Source organism: Aotus nancymaae, unplaced genomic scaffold, assembly GCF_030222135.1.
Source record: "Aotus nancymaae isolate 86718 unplaced genomic scaffold, 86718_ANA_hifiasm-v0.15.2.pri h1tg000040l, whole genome shotgun sequence".
Lineage (NCBI taxonomy): Eukaryota > Metazoa > Chordata > Mammalia > Primates > Aotidae > Aotus > Aotus nancymaae.
The window spans coordinates 125,972,180-125,994,271 of record NW_026988454.1 but is presented as its reverse complement, the minus strand read 5'-3'; the positions used below and the strand labels follow the sequence as shown (position 1 = coordinate 125,994,271).

The 22,092-nt window shown below is 47.6% G+C and overlaps 3 protein-coding genes across 7 annotated transcripts in view; all 3 read right to left on the bottom strand.

The window, feature by feature from the left end:
• The window catches only part of ETV7 (ETS variant transcription factor 7), a 28,304-nt gene extending 20,563 nt beyond the window's left edge, over positions 1 to 7,741 (bottom strand). For 2 of the 5 annotated variants that reach the window (XM_012461577.2, XM_012461580.2), the window contains exons 1-2: positions 7,484 to 7,741; positions 5,534 to 5,669 (exon numbers count right to left, since the gene is read on the bottom strand). In XM_012461577.2, the coding sequence (XP_012317000.1) occupies positions 5,534 to 5,669; positions 7,484 to 7,489 (142 nt within the window). In that variant the 5' untranslated portion in view covers positions 7,490 to 7,741. Of the gene's footprint in view, positions 1 to 2,149; positions 2,477 to 5,533; positions 5,670 to 5,970; positions 6,544 to 7,483 lie in introns of those variants that run through there. The other 3 variants (XM_064361118.1, XM_064361117.1, XM_012461581.2) reach the window with 3 other exon arrangements.
• Positions 7,742 to 10,646: 2,905 nt separating this feature from the next.
• The window catches only part of PXT1 (peroxisomal testis enriched protein 1), a 28,125-nt gene continuing 16,679 nt past the window's right edge, over positions 10,647 to 22,092 (bottom strand). The window contains exon 3 of the mRNA XM_012461584.3: positions 10,647 to 11,809. Within this exon, the coding sequence (XP_012317007.1) occupies positions 11,705 to 11,809 (105 nt within the window). The 3' untranslated portion in view covers positions 10,647 to 11,704. The remainder of the gene's footprint in view (positions 11,810 to 22,092) is intronic.
• LOC135268405 (putative UPF0607 protein ENSP00000332738) lies at positions 16,278 to 17,652 on the bottom strand. The gene is made up of 2 exons (XM_064361250.1): positions 17,505 to 17,652; positions 16,278 to 17,089 (listed from the first exon to the last, which is right to left on the bottom strand). Exons 1-2 carry the CDS (start codon positions 17,650 to 17,652, stop codon positions 16,278 to 16,280), a joined length of 960 nt encoding a protein of 319 aa, XP_064217320.1.

Sequence of the window (22,092 nt, the reverse complement as noted above, 5' to 3'; positions counted from 1 at the left end):
CCATTTCTCCTGCTTTACACTTTCAGGGAGTCACAGAGCAGTGTTATCCCTCTCCTTGTGACTCTGAATATAGGATGTGGCACTATACGTCTCTTCCCATGGCTATTCACCACTAGAAGCTTTGAAAGTCAATTTCAAAACATGATGATGTCTCAGTTCCTCTGCATTCAAGTGAGAAGTTCACAGACCTTTTCTCTGGGGAACAAGCTCCAGGGAAAAGAAGAGATGTATGACCAAGAAGGAAGAGTCCTGCATTGGAGGCGTAGTCTGGCCTTTAACATTATAGATGACTCTTGCCCTCACTGAGCCTCAGTTTCTCTGTCATTGAATGAGGCCATGGTGGTGACCATCACTAAACTGCCTCCTCTCAAAATTCTCCCAAATTGTCCCTTAAGGATGCATCACTTCCTCCCAGACTCACTCCCCTATGACATCAGCCCAGTTCTGCAAATGGTCCTAGAGGCTGCGCTGTCCGCAGCTGTGTCCCTCCATAGCTGCTGACTCACTCTGGCCTTGGGCAGACCCTCATGGTCACGGACCAGGGACGGGGAGGTGAGAATCCTCTTTCGTTCCCTATTTCCATACAGGGAAGCACAGCTCTGAATCTCCATGAATCCCACTCCTCCATCGCAGTAGACCTCCTGTCTGTTGCCACAATCCTGGACATCACAGGTGTCCTCAGAGTGGAATTTCCACTGCTTTACTACACATCTTTGTCAGGAAAATCAACACAAAAAGGTGAGCTCTACAGGAAAATCACTTCTGTGCTCCTCTTAGCATCAACTCACAAAGCTAAACAAGATCTGTTTTGTCTGTTCACTTCCTGCTGAGGCAGATCAGTCCTGACTACTAGAATGGAGGCTGGAGGTAGGGAAGGGAATGGGGTGAGTGACAGGGAATAAACATCAGAGAGAAGGGCAGAGATGAAAATCCAGCTTCAGAAAATTAGGAAACTAGGCTGAGATCACCCCCAACGGGGCTGAAAAGTCAAACCCTCACTGGGTGTCAGCAGTTTGCTTGTTGGGGATGTTGCTGACAGGAAAGTGAGTCATTTGGCATCCCCTTTCTTTTAAGACTGTCAGATATTTACTAAGGGGCAGAACTGTATTGTTTGAATATTTGCAGACGTTCCAATAAATATGAGTCATGGAATCTAAGATGACAGGTATAGAAGATGCTGCCGGGGCCCTGCCCATAGGCTCTGGCTCTTACCTCCACACTCTGAAGGCTGAATAATGCCCCCCCAACTCTGCCTGGGGCTTTTTCTAGCTGCAAGAACCCCTTCAGCCAGTGTACAAGACAACTTGGAAATGCTGGAGAGCCAATACCCCTGGAAACGGCACTCATCCCGTCATGGAAGGGAAGTGAGTGGATAACCCCCTTACCCATTAGTTGGAATGACTTAGGATTCGCTGTCCCCAGAGACCCCCATGGTGCTAACTGGCCCAAAAGAACACCTTTGAGATTTCCTTCTCATCTCTGTCTTTCCTCCCCACTCCTCGACAGTATTTTAAGGTCTGCTCCCGCGGAAATCTAACCCAAGGCAACAGGACTAGTAGCTCAGGAGTTGTAAGCTAGGAGAAAAGAGGCCAGGATGACCTGCACCCTGAGTTGTGCAACCAGGGAACAGGCTGACTCAAGAGGGGAGGAAACTCCTGTTACTAGAAATGCACAGAAGATCTGGTGACCATCTCAGAAGGCCCCACAGAAGTGATCCTGCATTGTTTGGAGGTCCTGGCGTTCTTGATGAAGACCTCTAGTCACTCATGCATTCATTCATTCAATAGCTACTTAGTGAGCTTCTGAGCTTAGGAAGTTTGGTCTTAGGTAAACAGGATTTCCCAGGGCTCAGAGGGGAGTTGTGGGTCTTGTGACTGAACGTCACTATTAGAAAGTGTTTCTTAGAAGTCGTGTTAAAATTTCTAATCTTATATCTTTCGTTTATAGATAGGTATGGCCGAGCGCAGTGGCTCACACCTGTAATCCCAGCACTTTGGGAGGCTGAGGCGGGTGGATCACGAAGTCTAGAGTTCAAGACAATCCTGGCCAACATGGTGAAACTCTGTCTTTAAAAAATACAAAAAGTAGCTGGGCATGGTGGCACACGTCTATAATCCCAGCTACTCAGGAGGCAGAGGCAGGAGAATACCTTGAATTCAGGAGGCGGGGAGTTGCAGTGAGCCGAGATCACACCATTGCACGCCAGCATGGGCAACAAGAGGGAAACTCCGTCTCAAAAAAAATAAAGAAATAGATGTGTATCTTAAAATTAGATTAAATCAACTTTTTTTTTTTTTTTTTTTTTTTTTTTTTTAGACAGCGTCTTGCTCTATCTCCCAGGCTGGAGTACATCGGTGTGGTCTCAGCTCATTGCAACCTCCAAATCCTAGGTTCAAGCTATTCTCCTGCCTCAGCCTCCCGAGTAGTTGAGATTACAGGCACGTGCCACCACGCCCAGCTAATTTGTGTATTTTTAGTAGAGTTGGGGATTCACCATGTTGGCCAGGATGGTCTTGATCTGCTGATCTCATAATCCGCCCGCCTCGGCCTCCCAGAGTGCTGGGATTACAGGCGTGAGCCACCGTTCCCGGCCCCCCCTTTTTTTTTTAAATCAATATTCAGAGAATACAAGAACTCCAGAAGTCTTTTCTCAGAGGATATGAAAGTGCAATCATGGTGGGCACTTTTAGTCCTAAACTCCTACAGTCTTACCAGTTCTTACCCACTCCCTGTCCCAGATCTGACTCCACCATCACCTTCCAGGCTCACCTTCAACCTCTCCACCCCCACCACCACCCACATCCTCAGTGAACACACAGCTGGTTCCCTATGATAAACATTTGAACAAGAGAAAATGCACTCTTCAAAAGAATTATAGATTTGCATATCTGGATTTACCAAGATGATGATTAAACTTTCTAAATTCTCACTTCTCCTCCTGTACCTTCTCACCTCATAATTTTGAGCTAGGCTCCCAGTGGACGGGAGGAAACTGAAGGTTATGTGACCGTGGGCAGAACACAGCATCCTGGGCCTCAATTTCCTTATTTGGAATAGAAGTGAGTTTCAGGCCGGGCGTGGTGTCTCACACCTGTAATCCAAGCACTTTGGAGGCCAAGGTGGGTGGATCACCTGAGGTCGGGAGTTCAAGAAGTGAGTTTCATGGGCCTGGTGCGGAGGCTCACACCTATAATCCCAACACTTTGGGAGGCCAAGGTGGGCGGATCACCTGAGGCCGGGAGTTCAAGACCAGCCTGACCAACATGGAGAAACCCCATCTCTACTAAAAATAGAAAAATTAGCTGGGCATGGTGGTGCATGCCTGTAATCCCAGCTACTTGGGAGGCTGAGGCAGGAGAATCACTTGAACCTGGGAGGCGGAGGTTGCGGTGAGCCAAGATCACGTCATTGCACTCCAGCCTGGGCGACAAGAGCAAAACTCCGTCTCAAAAAAAAAAAAAAAAAAGTGAGTCTACCTAAAAGTGGTAGGTAGACCCAACAACTACGGGCTCTACCTACCAACCTGGTCATTATATGACTTGGTGTGTGGGACAAAATGAAGCAACAGCGAGAGCGCTTGTGGAGTCCTCAACTCTCGCTGCCGCTTCCCTGTACCATTGCCCTGCGACACCAGGGCCACCCCCATGCTAGTCTCCCTTCAGAGCTTACTCCTGGGTGAGTCTGAGCATTGGTCCCACCTTCTCTCTAACCGTGGAAAGACAGACTCTGTTTCCCATTCAAAGGGTGCCAGACCGTAAATGGCAGAGGTGTGTAAGAGCTAACAGGCTCTTCCCAAAGCCTGTGAAGTCAAACTCCATGCTCTGCTGAGCCCTCAACTCAGTCCTATCAACAGCTCAAAAAGCAGGTTGTGGCCAGGAAATAGGTAAAGCAGGGTTCCAACCACTGGGCCAGCTGGGCAGGAAGTGACCGGGAAGCTCTACAACCCAGCCCACATGTGCCTGCCCACAGCTGCCCCAAGACCTCCCACCCAGATCCCAGACGGCTGCCAATCTGTTGATTTCTACAGCTTAGGAACCACAGTTTAAAAACCCCTGAGATTATCAGCAGGACCAAGTTTTGGCCCAAGAGCCTGTATGATTTTGGGCATGTCACTTAGCTCTTCTCCTGCCAGCTTTGCCATTTGAAACATAGGCACGAATGCATTAATGTTGAGCCTGCTCCATGTTTATGAGTTTCCTTAGGTGAGAGCCCTGCTTAGGAAAAGGAAGCAAAAGGTTGTGGCCAATATGTTTCCCGTGGTTATCTTTGGGTGGATATGGCTATTCTATATATTTTTCTTATATATCTCTGTCATTTCCCTATATTTTGACAACAAGCACATGCTACTTTTGTAACAATAAAATTAAACACTAAGGCTAGGTGCAGTGGCTCACGCCTGTAATCCCAGCACTTGGGGAGGCCAAGACAGGCAGATCACCTGAGGTCACGAGTTCCAGACCAGCCTGGCCAACATGGTGAAATCCTGTTTCTACTAAAAATACAAAAATTAGCTGGGCATGGTGGCGGGCACCTGTAATCTCAGCTACTCAAAAGGCTGAAGCTGGAGAATCGCTTGAACCCAGGAGATGGAGGCTGCAGTAAGCCGAGATCACGCCATTGCACTCCAGACTGGGCAACAAGCATGAAACGCCATCAGAAAAAAAAAAAAAAATTAAACACTTACCTAAGAGAGGGTTCTACATCCATACAATCACCCACTGTTTAGCCTGTCTAGCTTCCTCACTGGCAATGTCCCCAACTCTTTGTCTTTAGGCTGGAAGGGACCCAATAACTCATTTGATCCCAATCCTCATATTACCAATGGGGAGGCTGCCTGGCCCTCACATTTGTCTGTATCTGTTGTATACCTTCCCCAACTTTCTCACCAAGGAAAAGCTAAAGGAAATTCAGCAAAGAAACAGCAAACAGAGGGAAGGTAATTTAATGTTGGCACCTGGCCAAAATTAAATTTTTGATTGACAAATTATAAATCATAATTGTATATATTTATGGGGTACAAAGTTATGTTATGAAATATATATAAAATTTTGGCAGGCACAATGGCCCATGCCTGTAATCCCAGCACTTTGGGAAGCTGAGCTCGGAGGATTGCTTGAGCTCAACCAGTTTTAGACCAACCTGGGCAACATAGTGAGATTCTGTCTCTTATTTTAAAAAATAAAAATTAATTTTAAGGGCCGAGTGTAGTGGTTGACACCCATAATCCCAGCATTTTGAGAGGCCGAGGAGACAGGATAGCCTGAGCCCAAGAGTTCAAGACCAACCTGGGCAACATAGTGAGATTCCCATTTCTACTAAAAATTTAAAAATTAGCCATCGTGTGCTTGTAGTCCCAGCCATTGGGTAGGCTGAGATGGGAGGATTACTTGAGCCCAGGAACTCAAAATTAAAGCTGCAATGAGCTGTGATTACACCACTGCGCTCTAGCCTAAGCAACAGAGCAAGACCCTGTATCTAAAACATAATAAAAATTTAATTTTAAAAGTCACCTTTTCTCCTCCCCTCTACTTACGGAGTCTTCCTGGCAGCTTGCAGATCCGCCCTTCATGCAGCAGGTCCATTTGAGCTTTACATCTGGCTTGGACGTGGGTGCCTAGGGGAGGCATGGCTGCCACAAGGCTTATAGGAGAACCTGCCGATTCTCCCTCCTAGAGAAAGAAAAACCAGGGCAGTTGAAGAAGAGCATCTTGGTGAAGGCTCAGACATCTTTAAATGTCTGAAGAATTTTTTGGAAGGGAAAGAGTGTTTATCTCTGTCAATACACTGCATCAACCTTAAAGGTAGGAACCATGTATATCTTCAACTCAGTATCATCAACATCTTGTACCCAGTGGACACAATAAATGACATCCTTCCAATTCAAGCTTTCCATACATGTGCCTAACTCCTCCAGAGGGATCCCCTGCCAAGGCTTGTCTGATTGAAATCTGAGGGCCTAGGAATACTCACTGGATCCTTGGTGAGGACAGCACAGGAAACCTGAGGGGCCAGGATCAAAAGACCTTACATCAGAAATAAACAGGCCGGGCGCGGTGGCTCACGCCTGCAATCTCAACACTTTGGGAATCAGGCGGATGGATTACTTGAGGTCAGGAGTCTCAGACCAGCGTGACCAACATGGTGAAACACCGTCTCTACGAAAAATACAAAAATTAGATGGGCATGGTGATGGAGCCTGTAATCCCAGTTACTCTGGAGGTTGAGGCAGGAGTATCACTTGAACCCAGGAAGCGGAAGTTGGAATGAGCCAAGATCGCACCACTGCACTCCAGCCTGGGCAAGAGGACAAGACTCCGTCTCAGAACAAACAAACACTATTTTCAAAAGAGAAGAAGAAAGGATACATTTCTGAATCCTAAGGTCTCATCACTGGAAGCCTGTATCTTTACAATTCAACAATCAGCATGGCCTCCAGAGATGATGGAGTTCTTCCATCTCGATGAGAAGACAAAAAAAGTGGCAGGATTTTGTAGAAACTGGAGGCTCCTTGGGGCTCCTGCTCAGCCACAGGCTGCCACAGCACTGAAAGGAAAAGCGAAACCAGTTCCACCAAGTCATTTTTCACTCTAGGATCGTCAACAGCTTTACATTCATCTCTTGGGAACCAAGAAGAGCTGAGAAAGATTTTGGATCGGAGCCAGCAAAGTAAACTCCGAAGCCTTGGCTGCCGCAAAAGCGGATTCAACAGCTTTCAGGGTCGTTCTCACTTCATTTGTGCCCTACCAACTCCCTCGTTGGTGCTGTATCCCAAGTAATCAAACCTCAGGGGCTGCCACGTGATGGGGAAGGGAAGCTTGCCTTGTTGGAGAAGGGGCTCGAGGCACAGGAATTGCGTAGGACTTGCAGGAGGCTTCCAAGTAAGAGGAGCGGGGAATTCCGGGGCTGTAACTGACTAGGAAACGCCAGCCACGGAGCTGCTGAGGATCAGACTCCTGGGTTTCAGCATGGAGGCCAGGGAAGCGTCTCATAAATGGATATGGGTCTTGGCGAGAAGAGAGTGGAGAAAGGCCTTTGGAGTGGGACGGGGCCCCAGCTCTGGGAGCACTTCTGAGGCTCCTAGGAAACCGGCGAGTGGGGAGGGGCTGCTAAAGAGGGGATCCCTGCGTGAATGCGTTCACCAGCTGTGAGGACCAGGCTTGGGCAGGAACTTCCAGGGCCCTCACATCTGGTTGGTATAGGGGCGACCAGTGGAAAGGGGACTGCAGAAAGGGCCTGCAGGGACTGTACGTGATGCCTCCGGAGCTGTCTGTGACAACGAGAGTCAGGGGCGGTGACCCGCGTCTGGAGGTGGAAAGGGAGGTGAGTGAGGGATGGCTGTGAGGTTTAGGAATGTGTTGGAAAGAGAGATTCCCGCTAGGTAAAAGATCTGATAAAATAGGTTTAGAAATCGAGGTGGTGGGGAAAGGATAAGGGAGCAGGGGGCTCCGCGGGCGCGCTGCGTGTTCAGCCGCCAGGCTCTTACCTGCATTACAGGTGGAGATGAGGAAGCCACCGGCCTTCAGTCGCGAGCGCTCTCCCGGCTGTGGCTGCTGGGGCCCTAAGACCTGCGCTCCCGAGTCCTCCTCCCCCAAACCCCTAACCTGGCTTCAAGAACTGGAAGGATGTGTGGGAGGAAATCTCTTTCGGGGAGCGCTAAGGCGTGTGCGCCCGGGTCTCCCCTAGGCGGGCAGGCGCGCCGAGGCGCTCCAGTAATCGCTTTCCTTCCGGGAAACGAAAACTAAAGAGCGGGATGCGGTTCCACTCGCGCCGCTGCGGGTAGGGGCAGGGCAGGGACCAGCTCTGCGGGAGCGCTGCCCGCTCGCCAGCCTAGGAGGCGTCGGTAGTGAACACAGCCTCCAGCCAGCGGACAGCCCCTCGGGCGGCCTGGCCTTGGCTCCCATAGGGCAGAGGCGGTATTCTGCGGGATCTGAGGAGCTAAAGGGACCCCTAGTCCTGAACTCGGGACCAACTGCGTCTCTCATGGTCCCGAGCCTAGACCAGGACCCTGTGAGTCTCCGCACATGGGATGGGAAGGGGACGCCCATGGGGTGTTCCTGGACTCGGTGCCTCTCCCTTTAGGGGTGGGTGAACTTCCCAGCCCCGACCCTGTCTCCTCGCGGAGGCCCAACAGGTCCGGAACCGTAGCGCCACCATCAGAGCGTCTGTGCTCTCCTAAGCAACGCCAGACTACTTGGAGATCCCGACTGACACTTTTTCCCGGAGCCTCTGGCTGCTCCAGGGTTGGTGCCTGCGCACTATCACGCTTTCCACCTGCCTCAGCTCCCTGTGCCTCAAGAGAGGTTGTGCGCATAAAAACACAGCAGACACCAAAGAAAAGGAAAGAAAAGACTTAACAACCTTCTGCTGAAAATCTGAGGGTGTAGACGCTGTTGCAAAGAAGGCTTAGCACTGGTGCATCATCATAAGTCCTAGGCCATCAGTAAGAAACCAGGAAGAACAGGTCCAGAAACCCAGTAGAAAAAAAAAAAAATGAGCAAAGGATATGAATAAACAGTCCACATAAAAGGAAATGCTAAATGGCTCCTGAATCTAAAAAAAAGATGCCCAGGGCGAGGCGCAGTGGCTCATGCCTGTAATCCCAGCACTTTGGGAGGCCAAGGCGGGAGGATCGCTTGAGCCCAGGAGTTCGACATTGGTCTGGAAAACATAGTGAGATCCTGTCTTTACCAAAAATTTAAAAACTTAGCCCGGCTTGGTAGGGCTACACCTCTAGCCCCAGCTACTCAGGAGGCTGAGGGTGGAAGATCGCTTGAGCCTGAGAGGTGGAGGCTGCAGTGAGCCGTGATTGTGCCACTGTACTCCAGCCTGGGCAGCAGAGGAAGAAAAAGATGCTCAGATGAACTCATTATTTTAAATATGAAAATTAAAGTCATTCTGAGATAAAAAATTTTACCTATAAATTTGGCAAAAATTAAAAAATTTAATAACATAATCTGCTAGAAAGGCTGAGGGGAACAGGCACCCCACTGGGAGCCTAAAGTGGTGCAACCTCACGGCAGGGTCTGGCAAAGTCACAAATACATTTTCCTTTCACCCAGCAATCTGCCCCCCAGAAATTCATTCAACAAATATCCAAAGTATACATGGTTACTTATTTCATCATGGTTTATAATAGCTGAGTATTGGAAATAACTCAGGTGTCCATAAAAGGAGGCTTGATTAAGTTATGTACATTCATTTCTTATAATTTTAATTTTCCTTTTTTTCTTTAGAGACAGGGTCTTACCCTATCGCCCGGGCTGGAGTACAGTGATGCCATCACAGCTCACCTTAACCTCCATCTCCTGGGCTCCAGTGATCTCCCACCTCGGCTCCCAAAGCACTGGGATTACAGATGTGAGCCACCACACCCAGCCAAATTATGCATATTCATTTAACAGAACACAGTGCAAAGCTCTATGAAGTTCTCTGCGGATCATAGCAGGCTCTCCAAGAGGCAGTATGGCATAGTGGTTAATAATCTAGACTTAGGAACACCTGCCTGGTTTGGAATCTCAGCCATGTCACTTACTGGCTGTGTGCCCTTGAGCAAGTCTGTTAACCCCTCTACTGCCTCTCTCTACTAACTACTGCCTCAATTTCTTAACAGTAAAAAAGAGCAAATAATAATACCTATCTCATAAGGTTGTTATGAAAAAGTAAGTTAACATCTGTAAGACACCCAGAACAGTGACTGACCATCCATGCTAAGCAAAAAAATCAAGGTACAGAACAGTGTGTATTACATGCTACCTCTTATATGTAAATATATGTGTGTATATGTGTGTGTGTGTGTGTTTGTGTGTATTAATTAGTATTTATACAAAGAACCACTGGAAGGATACATAAAAACTAATAAGCATAACTGGAATTTAGGGTAGAAAATAAGAGAAAGGGTTTTCACTGTAAACCTTTACATATTGTTTTGATTTTTTTTTTTTGGAGACAGAGTCTCACTCTGTTGCCAGGCTGGAGTGCAGTGGCACCATCTTGGCTCACTGAAACCTCTGCCTCCTGGGTTTAAGCGATACTCCTGCCTCAGCCTCCTGAGTAGCTGGGACTACAGGCATGCACCACCATGCCCAGCTAATTTTTCTATTTTTAGTAGAGATGGGATTTCACCATGATGGCCATGATGATCTCGATCTCTTGACCTCATGATCTGTCCACCTTGGCCTTCCAAAGTGCTGTGATTACGGGTGTGAGCCACTGTGCCTGGCCTTGTTTTGAATTTTGAATCATATAAATAAAAATCTATTCAAAATAAATTTTTAAAAAGAAAGTTTTAGGGTCTTTTCCATGCCAGCCAGCCAGAACCTAAGTAATAATAGAAATAAATAGGCACTGCCTGAGACAGACTAAAAATGGGGACATTTCCCTTTGGAAGGACAAAGTTGATGCTACATATGATCAAAACCTTCAAACCAATATGAGGAGGAATAAGTGGCTAGGCGCTGCCATGGGGCTCCTCCTTCAAAAAAGAAATATGTACAGGGGTTTCATGCTTAATAAAATAACAATATTTCATTTTTAGAATTTTTTAAAATAACACTTCTATGAAGAACTCAAGATATATACATAAACTTTAAACTTACAACAACAAACTTTCTTAATATTTATACTTCTTTTAAAGGAGGGGAGGGAGGGAATATGAGGTAGACAAAAAGGTAGAAGGAGAAGAATGCAGGTGAAAGAACTGCATAAGAGAGTGAGGAGAGAATGAGTGAAATACATTCAACAGGCAAAGGGTCCACCAACCAATAACAGCAAATCCATCCAGCAATAGCAAAAGAGAAGTTTTAGCCTTGTGATGGATTCATAACCCTTTCAGGTCTTACACTCTTCTAGAAGGCAGGACTGTTGGCCAAGGACTAAGCACTCCCGATTTTAAGCAGGCAAGCATAAAAGAGGATGGCAGAGCAGGGAAAGACACTTTCCGGCAGGGCCGAGTGGTTGGGAAACACCAGAGTGGTTGAGGAAGACTTGAAGGGGGTCACAGAGGAGTGAGAGGATCAAAGGTGAGGAAAGAACGTAAATGTTGTAGAATCAGAGCCTGAAAAGGATTTGGAAACACCTGACGCTGCTGGTGGTGGTAGTGGGGCCTCTAGGCATGGAAATGGGAAGGTAGATGGATGAGCCATTTGTTGGATTTGAGTATTAGAGACAAACATTTCCTTTCGATTTTCCAGAGAGGGTTGGAGCCAGGATTGGGGTGGGGAGGTGACATGTCACTGAGAAGGAGAAGCTGGCACTGCAGATCTGGACATGAGTAATAAGAGTGGAGCCAACAGGTCAGCAGAGGGCATGGTGCCCAGGGAGTGGCCCAGGAACAAGTGCCCATTTCTGTGACCTTTAGTTTGAGGACGAGGTTCTATTTCATTCCTGAAAGGAAATGCTCAAGGTTTCCTCACAAGCAGCCCTGGGGCCATCCATGGCACTGGCATTTTCTGGACAGCAAGGCTTCCTGGGCTCCTAATTACTCCCTGGGTTTTTACCATGACGTGATCACAGACATCTCATAGCTAGCTCCTCTGAAGCGACAAATGGCTCCTGTGCCCGCAGTTCTTCAACAAACCAGGTGTAGACCAACAGTGATGGGTACAAAGAGAGGGAGATGGACCAGGGTGTTCTTCCCATCTGTCCCAGTGGGATTCATGCTTCTCAGAGGGTAGAAGGAAAAAAGAACTTGACCTTTATATTCCTTTTACAGCAAATGGTTGTTCCGGAAAAAATGCAGCAACACCTGAACTCTTCTAAAGAAAAAGAAGACAAAATGATCTAGTGCATCTCTGCCATCCTGTTGAAGATCCTATTTGAAAAAAGGGAGAGAGAGAGAGAGAGAAAGGTTTTTTTAAAAAGTGATAGAAAAATCCAAAGTTAAAAATTCAACACAATAGGAAATAGTAATTCAATCCATGCCACACACAAGCTTCTTGAGTTGCTTTAAGAATTGTAAGAGCTGAAGGACAGTACCTTCCATGTGCCCATATCCTCACATCGCCTTGGAAGTTTGCCTCTGGACATACTTTCCTGTCTGATCATCTTTCCCATCTGGCCTCAAACTCCCAGGCTCAAGTGATTCTCCCACCTCAGCCTCCCCAGTAGCTAGGACCAAAGATGCACACCATCATTTCTGGCTAATTTTGTACAGACAGGGTCTCACTATGTTGCCTAGGCTGGTCTCAACAAATTGGGGCTGATCTGCAAATTGGGGCACTCTTTTCAGGGCTGATAACCTATTCCCCGGGCTTCCCAGAACCCTTTCCTAGTCCTCTCAAAGAGATGAGCAAGTTTGCCTTGAGGCTAGAAGAATGTAGAGAAGCCTGGGCATGGTGACTCCTGCCTGTAGTCCCAGCACTTTAGGAGGCCAAGGCAGGTGAATGGCTTGAGCTTAGGAGTTTGAGACCAGCCTGGGCAACATGAAGAAACCCGATCTCTAGAAAAAAGTAGCCAGGAGTGGTGGCACACACGTGTAGTCCCAGCTACTCAGGAGTTTCTCTCTGAAACTCCACCGCTTCTCCTGAAATATCTAGGACAGTAATTCATAGGGTTAATGGCAGAGGTGGGAGCATCACCTGAGCCTGGGAGGTCGAGGCTGAGTGAGCTGTGATTGTGCCACTGCACTCCAGCCCGGGCAACAGAGGAAGATCCTGTCTCAAAAAATAATAATGATTAATAATGTCTAGACTTAGATGGGCAAAGAGGTGAGATGAATATTAAGTATTTTGGAGCAGAAAGTAACAACTGTTTATGTCGGAACATCAGAAAAAGAAGACTGTGGGTCAGACACAAATGCTCCCCCACCCTGCTCCTGCAGTCTGTTCTCAGCACAGCCCCCTGTGTGGACTGTTGAAATTCGGCTCCTCTGCTCAGTGCACTCCGATGACTTCACCTTACTTAGAAAAAAAGTCCTTGTGGTGACCTCAAGGCCCTACCTAATCCGCCCACCACCCGCCCTTCTGACCATATCTTCTATGACTTTATCCCTCACTCAGTTTCAGCCACACTGGCCTCCTTGCCATTCTTCAAACACGTGAGATGCACTCCTGCCCTAAGGGCTTTGCTGCCCTCCTGCCTCCCATCCTCTGCCTCCTCCCCCATATCCACAGCTCAGTCCCACACTTCTTTCAAGGTTTTCCTCAGAAGTCACCTTCTTGGTGACTCACACCTCTAAGCACTTTGGGAGGCTGAGGCTGGTGGACCACTTGAGTCCAGGAGTTTGAGACCACCTGGCCAACATGGTGAAACACACCCTCTACTAAAAATACAAAAATAGCCGGGTGTGGTGGCACATGCCTATAATCCCAGCTACTCGAGAGGCTGAGGCATGATAATTACTTGCACCTGGGAGGCAGAGGTTGCAGTGATGACTTTGTGCCATGGCATTCCAGCCTGGGTGACAGAGTGAGACTATGTCTCAGGGGAAAAAAAGTCACCTTCTCAATGAAGCCTTCTCTTAACATCTCTACTTAACATTGCAAACCTCAACACTCCTTATTCCTTTCCTTGCTTAATTTTTCTACAAAGCATCTATCGCTATCTGATAAACTACATACTTTATTTGTGTAGATATTTGTTTGTCTCCCTTACAAACTCTGTGAGATCAGGAATGTTGTCTCTTTGATCCCTCCCATATCTCCAGTACTTAAACAGAGCCTAACATACAGCAGGTGCTCAATAAAAGTTGAATAAATGAATGAAGGAAGGAATGAAAAACCATTAGCAGTAGGCTAAGGAACTTAGACTTTGTCCTGTTAGTAACTGAAAATCATTAAAGGATTTTTTCCCCTCTTATAGTTGATATCAGCTAGGAAAACAGACTGAATTTTCTTTCAGCATGGCAGACAAGAAAAAGTATAGAACACTGAGTCAGATGCTCATATTTAAATTCCAGTTTTGCCACTTAGAAGCTAAGTGACCTTAGATAAGTTTTGTAATCTCTCTGAAACCCCACTGCCTCTCCTGAAATAACTATGACAGTAATTCATAGGGTTATTGGGAGAATTAAATTAAACATGTACAAGTGTCTCAAACAATACCTGAAAAAAAATTTCAATAAATGAGTATCCCTCCCTTCTTTCTAACAAACTGAGAAATTCCTTATGCATTATGATAACGGTCAGGTTCCTAGAGGAAACAGATGGCACACCCAAATTAGGCTAATTCAAGGTGAGTTGAATAAAGAGACTCTACAAAGGTGTGGAGAAACCACAGAGGATGGTGCAGTACCCAGACCCAGTAAAAACAGAGTTGTCACCACTCCTAGGGGCCAAGGGAAAGGGAGGGAACAGTTTCCAGAACCCAGAAAGAGAGAAAAATTTCAAAGGCCTATTTAAAATTCTAAAAGTAATGAGCACCCTAACTGTTTTAAAATATGCTTTATATCTAGAAAAAGTACATGTACTGGATTAAAAAAAAAACCACAGATACTTGAACCAAAAATAACCCCACACAACTCAATAGCAAAACAGAAGTTTGGTTTTTTGGGTTTTTTTTTTTTCAGATTCAGGGTCTCTCTCTGTCACCCATGTTGAAGTGCAGCGACACACTCATAGCTCACTGCAGCCTCGAATTCCTGGGCTCAAGCAATCCTCCTACTTCAGCCTTCCAAGTAGCTGAACTACAGGCACACACCACCACACCTGGCTAATTTTTAAAAAAATTGTTTTGTAGAGACAGGTGTCTCGCCATGTTGCCCAAGCTGGTCTCGAACTCTTCTCCTCAGCCTCCCAAAGTGCTGGGATTACAGGTGTGAGCCACTGTGCCTGGCCTAAAAGATGTTATTTTGAGAAACACAGAACACTTTTGAAAAGACAGCACTTGCTTAAGTAAAAAGAACAAGACAGCCAAAAATTTGGCAGCTCAAGAACAATCCACTTAGCAGATAAAAATATAACTTGATGAGCTGCTTGATAGGCAGTTCCAAGAACAAGAATAAAAGTTTCTTTAAATACATCAATGGCAGGAAGCCATCTAGAGAATCGATGTGACTGCTTGATTAAAGAGTACAAAAGGGCCCCAGCAGCTAACTATGGCGACCGCCACGGAGCAGTGGGTGCTGGTGGAGATGGTACAGGCGCTCTACGAGGCTCCTGCTTACCATCTTATTTTGGAAGGGTTTCTAATGCTCTGGATAATCAGACTTCTTTTCTCTAAGACTTACAAATTACAAGAACGATCTGATCTTATAGTCAAGGAAAAGGAAGAACTGATTGAAGAGTGGCAACCAGAACCTCTTGTTCCTCCTGTCCCAAAAGACCAACCTGCCCCTCAACTACAACATCGTTTCAGGTTAAGTGAGCACCCGGTCTTTGAGAATCTTCTCTTGAGACAGCTCTCTTTGGTTCCACGACTCTTCCATCCACTCTGTGTGGCCTTGCACCCGTGGCTGCGTCCGCCTCCTCCACAGTGGTATATGTGAAGAACCCAAAGCCCCTGGAGCGCTTGGTGTTTGGATCTCTCATTACCACACAATCCATGAGCGTTCCCCATTGCTCAGAATGGCTCCTCAGGCTGTCATTGGTTGTTTCAAAGCTCAACCCTCCAATGAAGAACTTCCTCAGCCGTTGGGGTCTTTAGGAGACTCTGACTTAGACATGATCACAGGGAGCAGAGAGACTTTAATGATGCTTCTTTAGTGGCGTCCAGGGGCAGAAATGACTATTAATTATTTCTGACACGGAGTTTCGTTCTTGTTGCCCAGGCTGGTGTGCAATGGTACTATCTCAGCTCACCGCAAGCTCTGCCTCCTGGGTTCTAGCAATTCTCCTGCCTCAGCCTCCCGAGTAGCTGGGATTACAGGCATGTGCCACCATGCCTGGCTAATTTTGTATTTTTAGTACAGATGCGGTTTCTTCATGTTGGTCAGCTGGTCTTGAACTCCCAACCTCAGGTGATCCACTCGCCTTGGCCTCCCAAAGTGCTGGGATTACAGACATGAGCCACTGTGCCCAGCCATAGATATCAATTTTTACTCAATTCTTGGTGTAGTCAAAAGTGAAGGGATGGGCAGGATGAGGGGCCCAGCAGCAACATGGGCCAAGTCAGAGGTAGAAGGAGGAGCTGGGACCTGTGACATGTAGGTGGCCTGGGGCAGGGAGTCTCAGCAGGTAGGGAGACATGGGGTCAGGCTGGCTGGCACTGCAGTTTACCATATCTTCTTTATCCTCCCATGTCACTTTTTCAGTCTCCTAGATTGTGATGTTCTACCTAACGCCCTCATGTTGTCCATGAATCCTTCCAGGGATAGGCGGAGACGTTTAGCAGGTGAGGGCCCCTCATCTCTCCCTGACCTCCATTGTTAAGGAGGGACCAGTGGCAGCTGCTGGGGTTGCCCTGACCATTTTGGTTGTCGGGAACTGTGGCTGGCAGCTCTGGGTGGAGAAGAGCTGCAGGATCCTTGCGCTGGGTCTCCTTCCCCGCATCTGCAAGCCTGAGGAGCTGGGCAGGTGGTCTTTCCCCAGCACCTGAGAGGCCGCCTTCTCTGGCCAATGGGAGCAGCCGGGAACTGGGCCAGGGAGCACTGCTGGAGCTGGGTCAGGCTTCCCAAAGGGAAGGACGCCTCCTGCAGGGCTGTGTGCGCTGGACATTCCATGGCCCTTGGAGTGGAAACTCACTGCAGGCACCTGGACCTTGTCAGTACTGTTTGTTTCTGTCAGGCTCCCGCTAGGGACATTTCCCTTTAAGGCCCTGGGACTGCAGTCGAGGGAAGCGAGGTTTCCCTGAGTCTCCAGGGGCCTCGAGGTGGATGCTGCTCCCCCATTGCTACAGGGGCCCCCTTTCTTCTCCTCCTGCCCCTGGGTCTCTACCTGATTGTCCACCTCTATTGGTTCTTCCGGCTCTTCTTCTGCCCTCACCTCCGTCTTCAGGATCGGGATGGAATTCCAAGACCTGTTCCCTGGCACTTGTAGCGAAGGCAGTTGGAGGGGAAACTTGAGTCTTAGACGAGGGATCCTCACGGGGCTGATGCGTGCGAACATCATGGGGTTGTGTGCAGACAGCACAGGTTTCTCCCTTGGGGGGGGCCTCCAGACCAGAGGAGGCAGGTCCCACAGTAGGGTGCTCGAGTTCGGGGTGATATTCCAGCTGGCTGGAAAACAAGGCCCAAGACTTCGCTGAGGGTTCAAGAAGAATCGAGAAGAGTGTAGGACTCCCAGGGCAAGTACAAGCGCAGGAGCTGCGGGGTGAACCCGGCCAGCCGAAAAGTCCGCATGGACAAGAGGAGACTATTGCGGTTGCCACCACTGCCAGGGCCTGCAGTGGAACCAGGAATGAAATCTGCTTAGGAAATTTCCCATATTGCACAAGTTGTGCGTGGACAAAAATGACGGTCAGAAATGGAGAGCGTACTCCTGAGTCACCCACTATTCTGTGGCCAGGTGGGCACTGGGCTCTCATGACATCTCAAAGGGGCTGGTGACAGAGCAGGGTATCGAGCAGTGCACAGAAGCCCAGCAAGAGCACCTACAAGTGAAGTCAAAGGGCACAGGGTGAGGCTTCCCCACCCGTCCAGCTGGACTCTCCTGCCCCTGGGGGCAGGTGTGTGGCCCTGGATGGGCCCTGCTGTGGGGCTGTGGGGCATGCAGGGTTGATCTGCCAGAGCCCTTTCCACCTGGTGCCTGGCCCAGGCTCTGGCTGGCACCCAGTGGCCATGTCTTGGCTGGCCTTGTCCCCTGGGTTACAGGGCCAGACTCTCCTGGAAGCAGAGCGCAGGACTAGCCAGATCCTGCCAGGCTCTCCTAGGGCCTCCTCAGCGCCTCTGTGCCACTTGGAGCCAGGCCCGCCTTCTCCCTTGCGGTCCTGGCCTTGCCAGGCAGATTTCAGGAGAGGATGCGTGCCCCAGCTTGACTGACTGCCGCCGCTTACCACTTCCCTTCCTGGTGGGCAGGGTCTCCACTTCTATTTACAAATTTGCCTGAGAACTTTCCTCAGGTCATTCGGGTGATCATGACACAGCCAGGCTTTGAACCCAGGCTGTGTGATTTCACAGCTGGCACTCTGGTCTGTGTGCCATCTGATCATGGATACAGAGTGTATTCTTAATTTTCCCGTAGTCCTAGGGTACTTAGCACCGTGGCATATCTGTAATAAGCACATGCACATGTAGAAGGAGGTCTTCAACACATAAGTTGACCATGGCCCACTCTGGGCTCCAGTCCTCTTCAAAGATGTAGGGCAGGGATCACCAGCTGTCAGCACAGCACCATCCCACATTGCTCTTCTAATGGAGCCTTTCAGCCCAGATGTTCTTTCTCATCTGCTGGGAAGAATCTAAGTACGTAAAGACGATGTTCTAGATCAGCTTTGGTCTATCCTGAAAGAAATTCACCAGTGGATTATTCCATATAGATAAAAGCCAGTTTCTCTAGTCTTCCTGGATGTGTCTAGACAGCAAGCACATTATTTGTTTGCAAGTTACAGTGGATCAATGTAATGGATTAAAACATGATCAACATAATTTGGTCATTGTGAGCGTGCTAGCTGGGTCCGCTCTTCACCACACATTATGATACTCTAGATTTTCTTACGGCCAAGAGAAAGACATGCTCTTGGATGTCTGGACTAGGGAAACATGTATGAAAAACCATTTGGCCACTCCACATCCTTTCATTAGAGAATTGAAACCATCTATATTCGAAGACATTGCTAAAAGGTAAGAAGTTACTTCTGTCATTGTGTTAATTGTTTTCTGGTTGTTTTGTAGATCTTTTGTTTCCTTCTTCTTTTACTGTTTTCTTTATGGTTTGGTGAGTTTCTGTACTGATAAGCTTTGATTCCTGTCTTCATTTCATTGACATAGCTGATGTAATTTTTTCCCTTTGGTTACTCTGTAGTTTACAATTAAAAATTTGTAGTTATGATAGACCATTTAAAGCTGATAAAAAGTTGTGATCACACATGAACATGCTATACTCCACATCCCATGCCAATGCACAAAATTTATATTTTTTGCCACGATTTACATTGTTCTGTATTGTGTATTTGTTAAGAACTCAGTGTAAATATAAAAATAAAGGATGTTCAACTTTCTCAAGGAAAAAAAAAAAGAGTACAAAAGGTAAATAAATGATGACTACATACGAAAAAAAGTTACCATGCCAGACTTGAAATTCTGTTAAAGTTCCTTGACTTGAACTGTGAAGCAGCAAAGCCTTCAGCATTTCAGAGCCAAACTTAAAAGGAATTTTTTTTTTTTTTGAGACAGGGTCTCACTTTGTTACCCAGGTCGGAATGCAGTGGCATGATGACAGCTCACTGCAGGCTTGACCTCTCAGGCTCAAGCGATCCTCCCACCTCAGCCTCCCAAGTAGCTGGGACTGTGGTTACCACACTCAGCTGGAATTTTTTCAAACTATTATTTTTTAAATGTGTTGTGATCTATTTAAGGGTGTTCAAGGCTGAGCGCCATGGCTCACACATGTAATCCTAGCACTTTGGGAGGCTAAGGTGGACAGATTGCTTGAGCCCAGGAGTTTAAGACCAGGCTGAGCAACATGATGAAATCCTGTCTCTACAAAAAAAAATTAGCCAGGTGTGGTGGTGGGCAACTGTGGTCCCAGATACTCTGGAGGTCTACGTGGGAGAATTGCTTGAACCTGGGAAGTTGAGGCTGCAGTGAGATAGTGCCACTGCACTCCAAACTGGACAAGAGAGTGGGACCCTGTCTCCAAAATAAAAATAAAAGGTATTCTAAAGTGCAAGTTTGTAGGTTTGTAGTACAGAACAAAATATATTTAAATGTCTAGGTCAAAATCAGATTTGTAAAGTTCTGCAAAATAAGCTGAAGCAGGCATAAGGATAGCCATAGACATCAATGGAACAGAATTGAGAGTACAGAAATAAACTCTCATATTTATAGCCAGTTGGTTTTCAACAAGGGTGCCAATGATGGTGATGGCTGCTGCCCTCACGCCAGCTGCAGCAGGAAGGCGTAGCTGGGGCTACACACTCTATGGAACTGGTGGGAGCCCCACCCCTTCTAAGTTGGAGCAGGAGCTCCCTGGGTGCCACTGTGGCCACCCTCCCAGTCTCAGGACCTAGGCATCTCTGCAGCCTGCACCCTTCAGGGCCCCAGAAAGGACCCTCCTTCTGAAGACTCAGGAGTGTCTGCTCCCACTGCTTGGCCTCTCTCTGCTCCCAGAGCCTGCTCCAATCTCTGAGCAGGGGTTGGGGCCGATTCCCGCATGGCAGCCGGAGGCAGACTGATTCCTGGGTAGAAGGGGGTGGGTCTGCAGTGAGGCCCCACCTTCAGGCCAGGGAGGGCCTGAAGGCTGGGGGTCAGGCTGTCAGTCCTGTGGACCAGAGTAGGGACTGGTGGTGTCTCTTTCAGGCCCACCCATGGCCACCCATAGACCAATTGGCATGCACTGCCACCCCTCTGAGGTCCATAAAAGCCCTGGGCTCAGCCAGAGCTGGGCAGAGGATGTCCTTGAGACAAAGAGGGTAGAGAGACAATGGGATGATCAGCAGCAGAGAGGAGCTAACTCTCTGCTGATAGCTGGAGATGAGGGAACTACAAGTTGCAGAGAGGAGCTGCCCTCTCTGCTGAGAGCTTCAGAGACAACCTGCTGGCAGAGAGAAGCCACCCTCTCCAGGGCCACCTCGCCACTGAGAGCTGCAGACATTGGGAGACCAATTGCAAAGAGGAGCTACCCTCTCCAGGGCCTCCTCTGTGCTGAGAACTGAACACTCAATGGATGCCCTGCCAACAGAGAGGAGCTACCCACTGTGGGTCTCCTCTGAGCTGCTGTAACACTCTATAAAGCTCATCTTTGTCTTGTTTACCCTTCACTTGTCTACATACCTCATTCCTCCTGGATGCATTCTTCCTGGATGCAGGACAAGAAGTTGGGGAAAAGATGCCATGGCCACAGAGGTTTCTGTCCAGAAAATTGACACCCCAAAGATCCCATAACAACAAGACAATTTTTAGGGAAACAATAGTCTTTTCAACAAATGGTACTTCAGAGACAGTGGGATGCACCTGTAGTCCCAGCTGCTCAGGAGGTTGAGATGGGAGGATCTCTTGAGCCCAGGAGTTCAAGGCCAGTCTGGGCAGCATAACAAGACCTCCATCTCAAACAAATAAATAAACAACAACAAAATCCATATGATGTTGGGACAACTGGATACCCATATGCAAAAAAAAAAATGAAGATAGACTTTTAACTCAAATGTATATAAAAATTAACTTCAGATGGATCAAAGACCTAAATGTGATAGCTAAAACTAAAAAGCCTTTAGAAGAAAACATAAGTGTAACACCCAAAGTAAATGCACTAACAACAAAAAGAAAAGTTGATAAATTGAACTTCATCAAAACTTAAAACTTTTGTGCTTTAAAGAATACTATCAACAAACTAAAAGGACAACATACAGAATGGGATACAATATTTGCAAATCATATATCTGATAAGGAAGGTACACCTAGAATATAAAAATGACTCCTGGCTGGGCGCGGTGGCTCAAGCCTGTAATCCCAGCACTTTGGGAGGCCGAGGCAGGTGGATCACGAGGTCAAGAGATCGAGACCATCCTGATCAACATGGTGAAACCCCGTCTCTACTTAAAAATACAAAAAATTAGCTGGGCATGGTGGCGCGTGTCTGTAATCCCAGCTACTCAGGAGGCGGAGGCAGGAGAATTGCCTGAATCCAGGAGGCGGAAGTTGCGGTGAGCCGAGATCGCACCATTGCACTCCAGCCTGGGTAACAAGAGCGAAACTCCGTCTCAAAAAAAAAAAAAATTACTCCTAGGCCAAGGCAGGAGGATCATTTGAACCCAAGAATCCAGGACCAGCCTGGACAATGTAGTGAGGCCCTGTCTCTACAAAAAATAAAATAAAACAAAAATTAAAAAATTAGCCAGGTATGGTGCCACGTGCCTGCGGTCCCAACTACTCAGGAGGCTGAGGTGGAAGGATCAATTGAACCCGATAGTTCAAGGCTGTGTGAGCTATGATCACAGCACTGCACTCCAGACGAGGCAACAGAGCAAGACTCTGTCACACACACACACAAAATGACTCCAACAATAATAAAAAGATAAGTAGTCCAATTATAAATGGGCAAGGATATGAATAGACATTAAAGA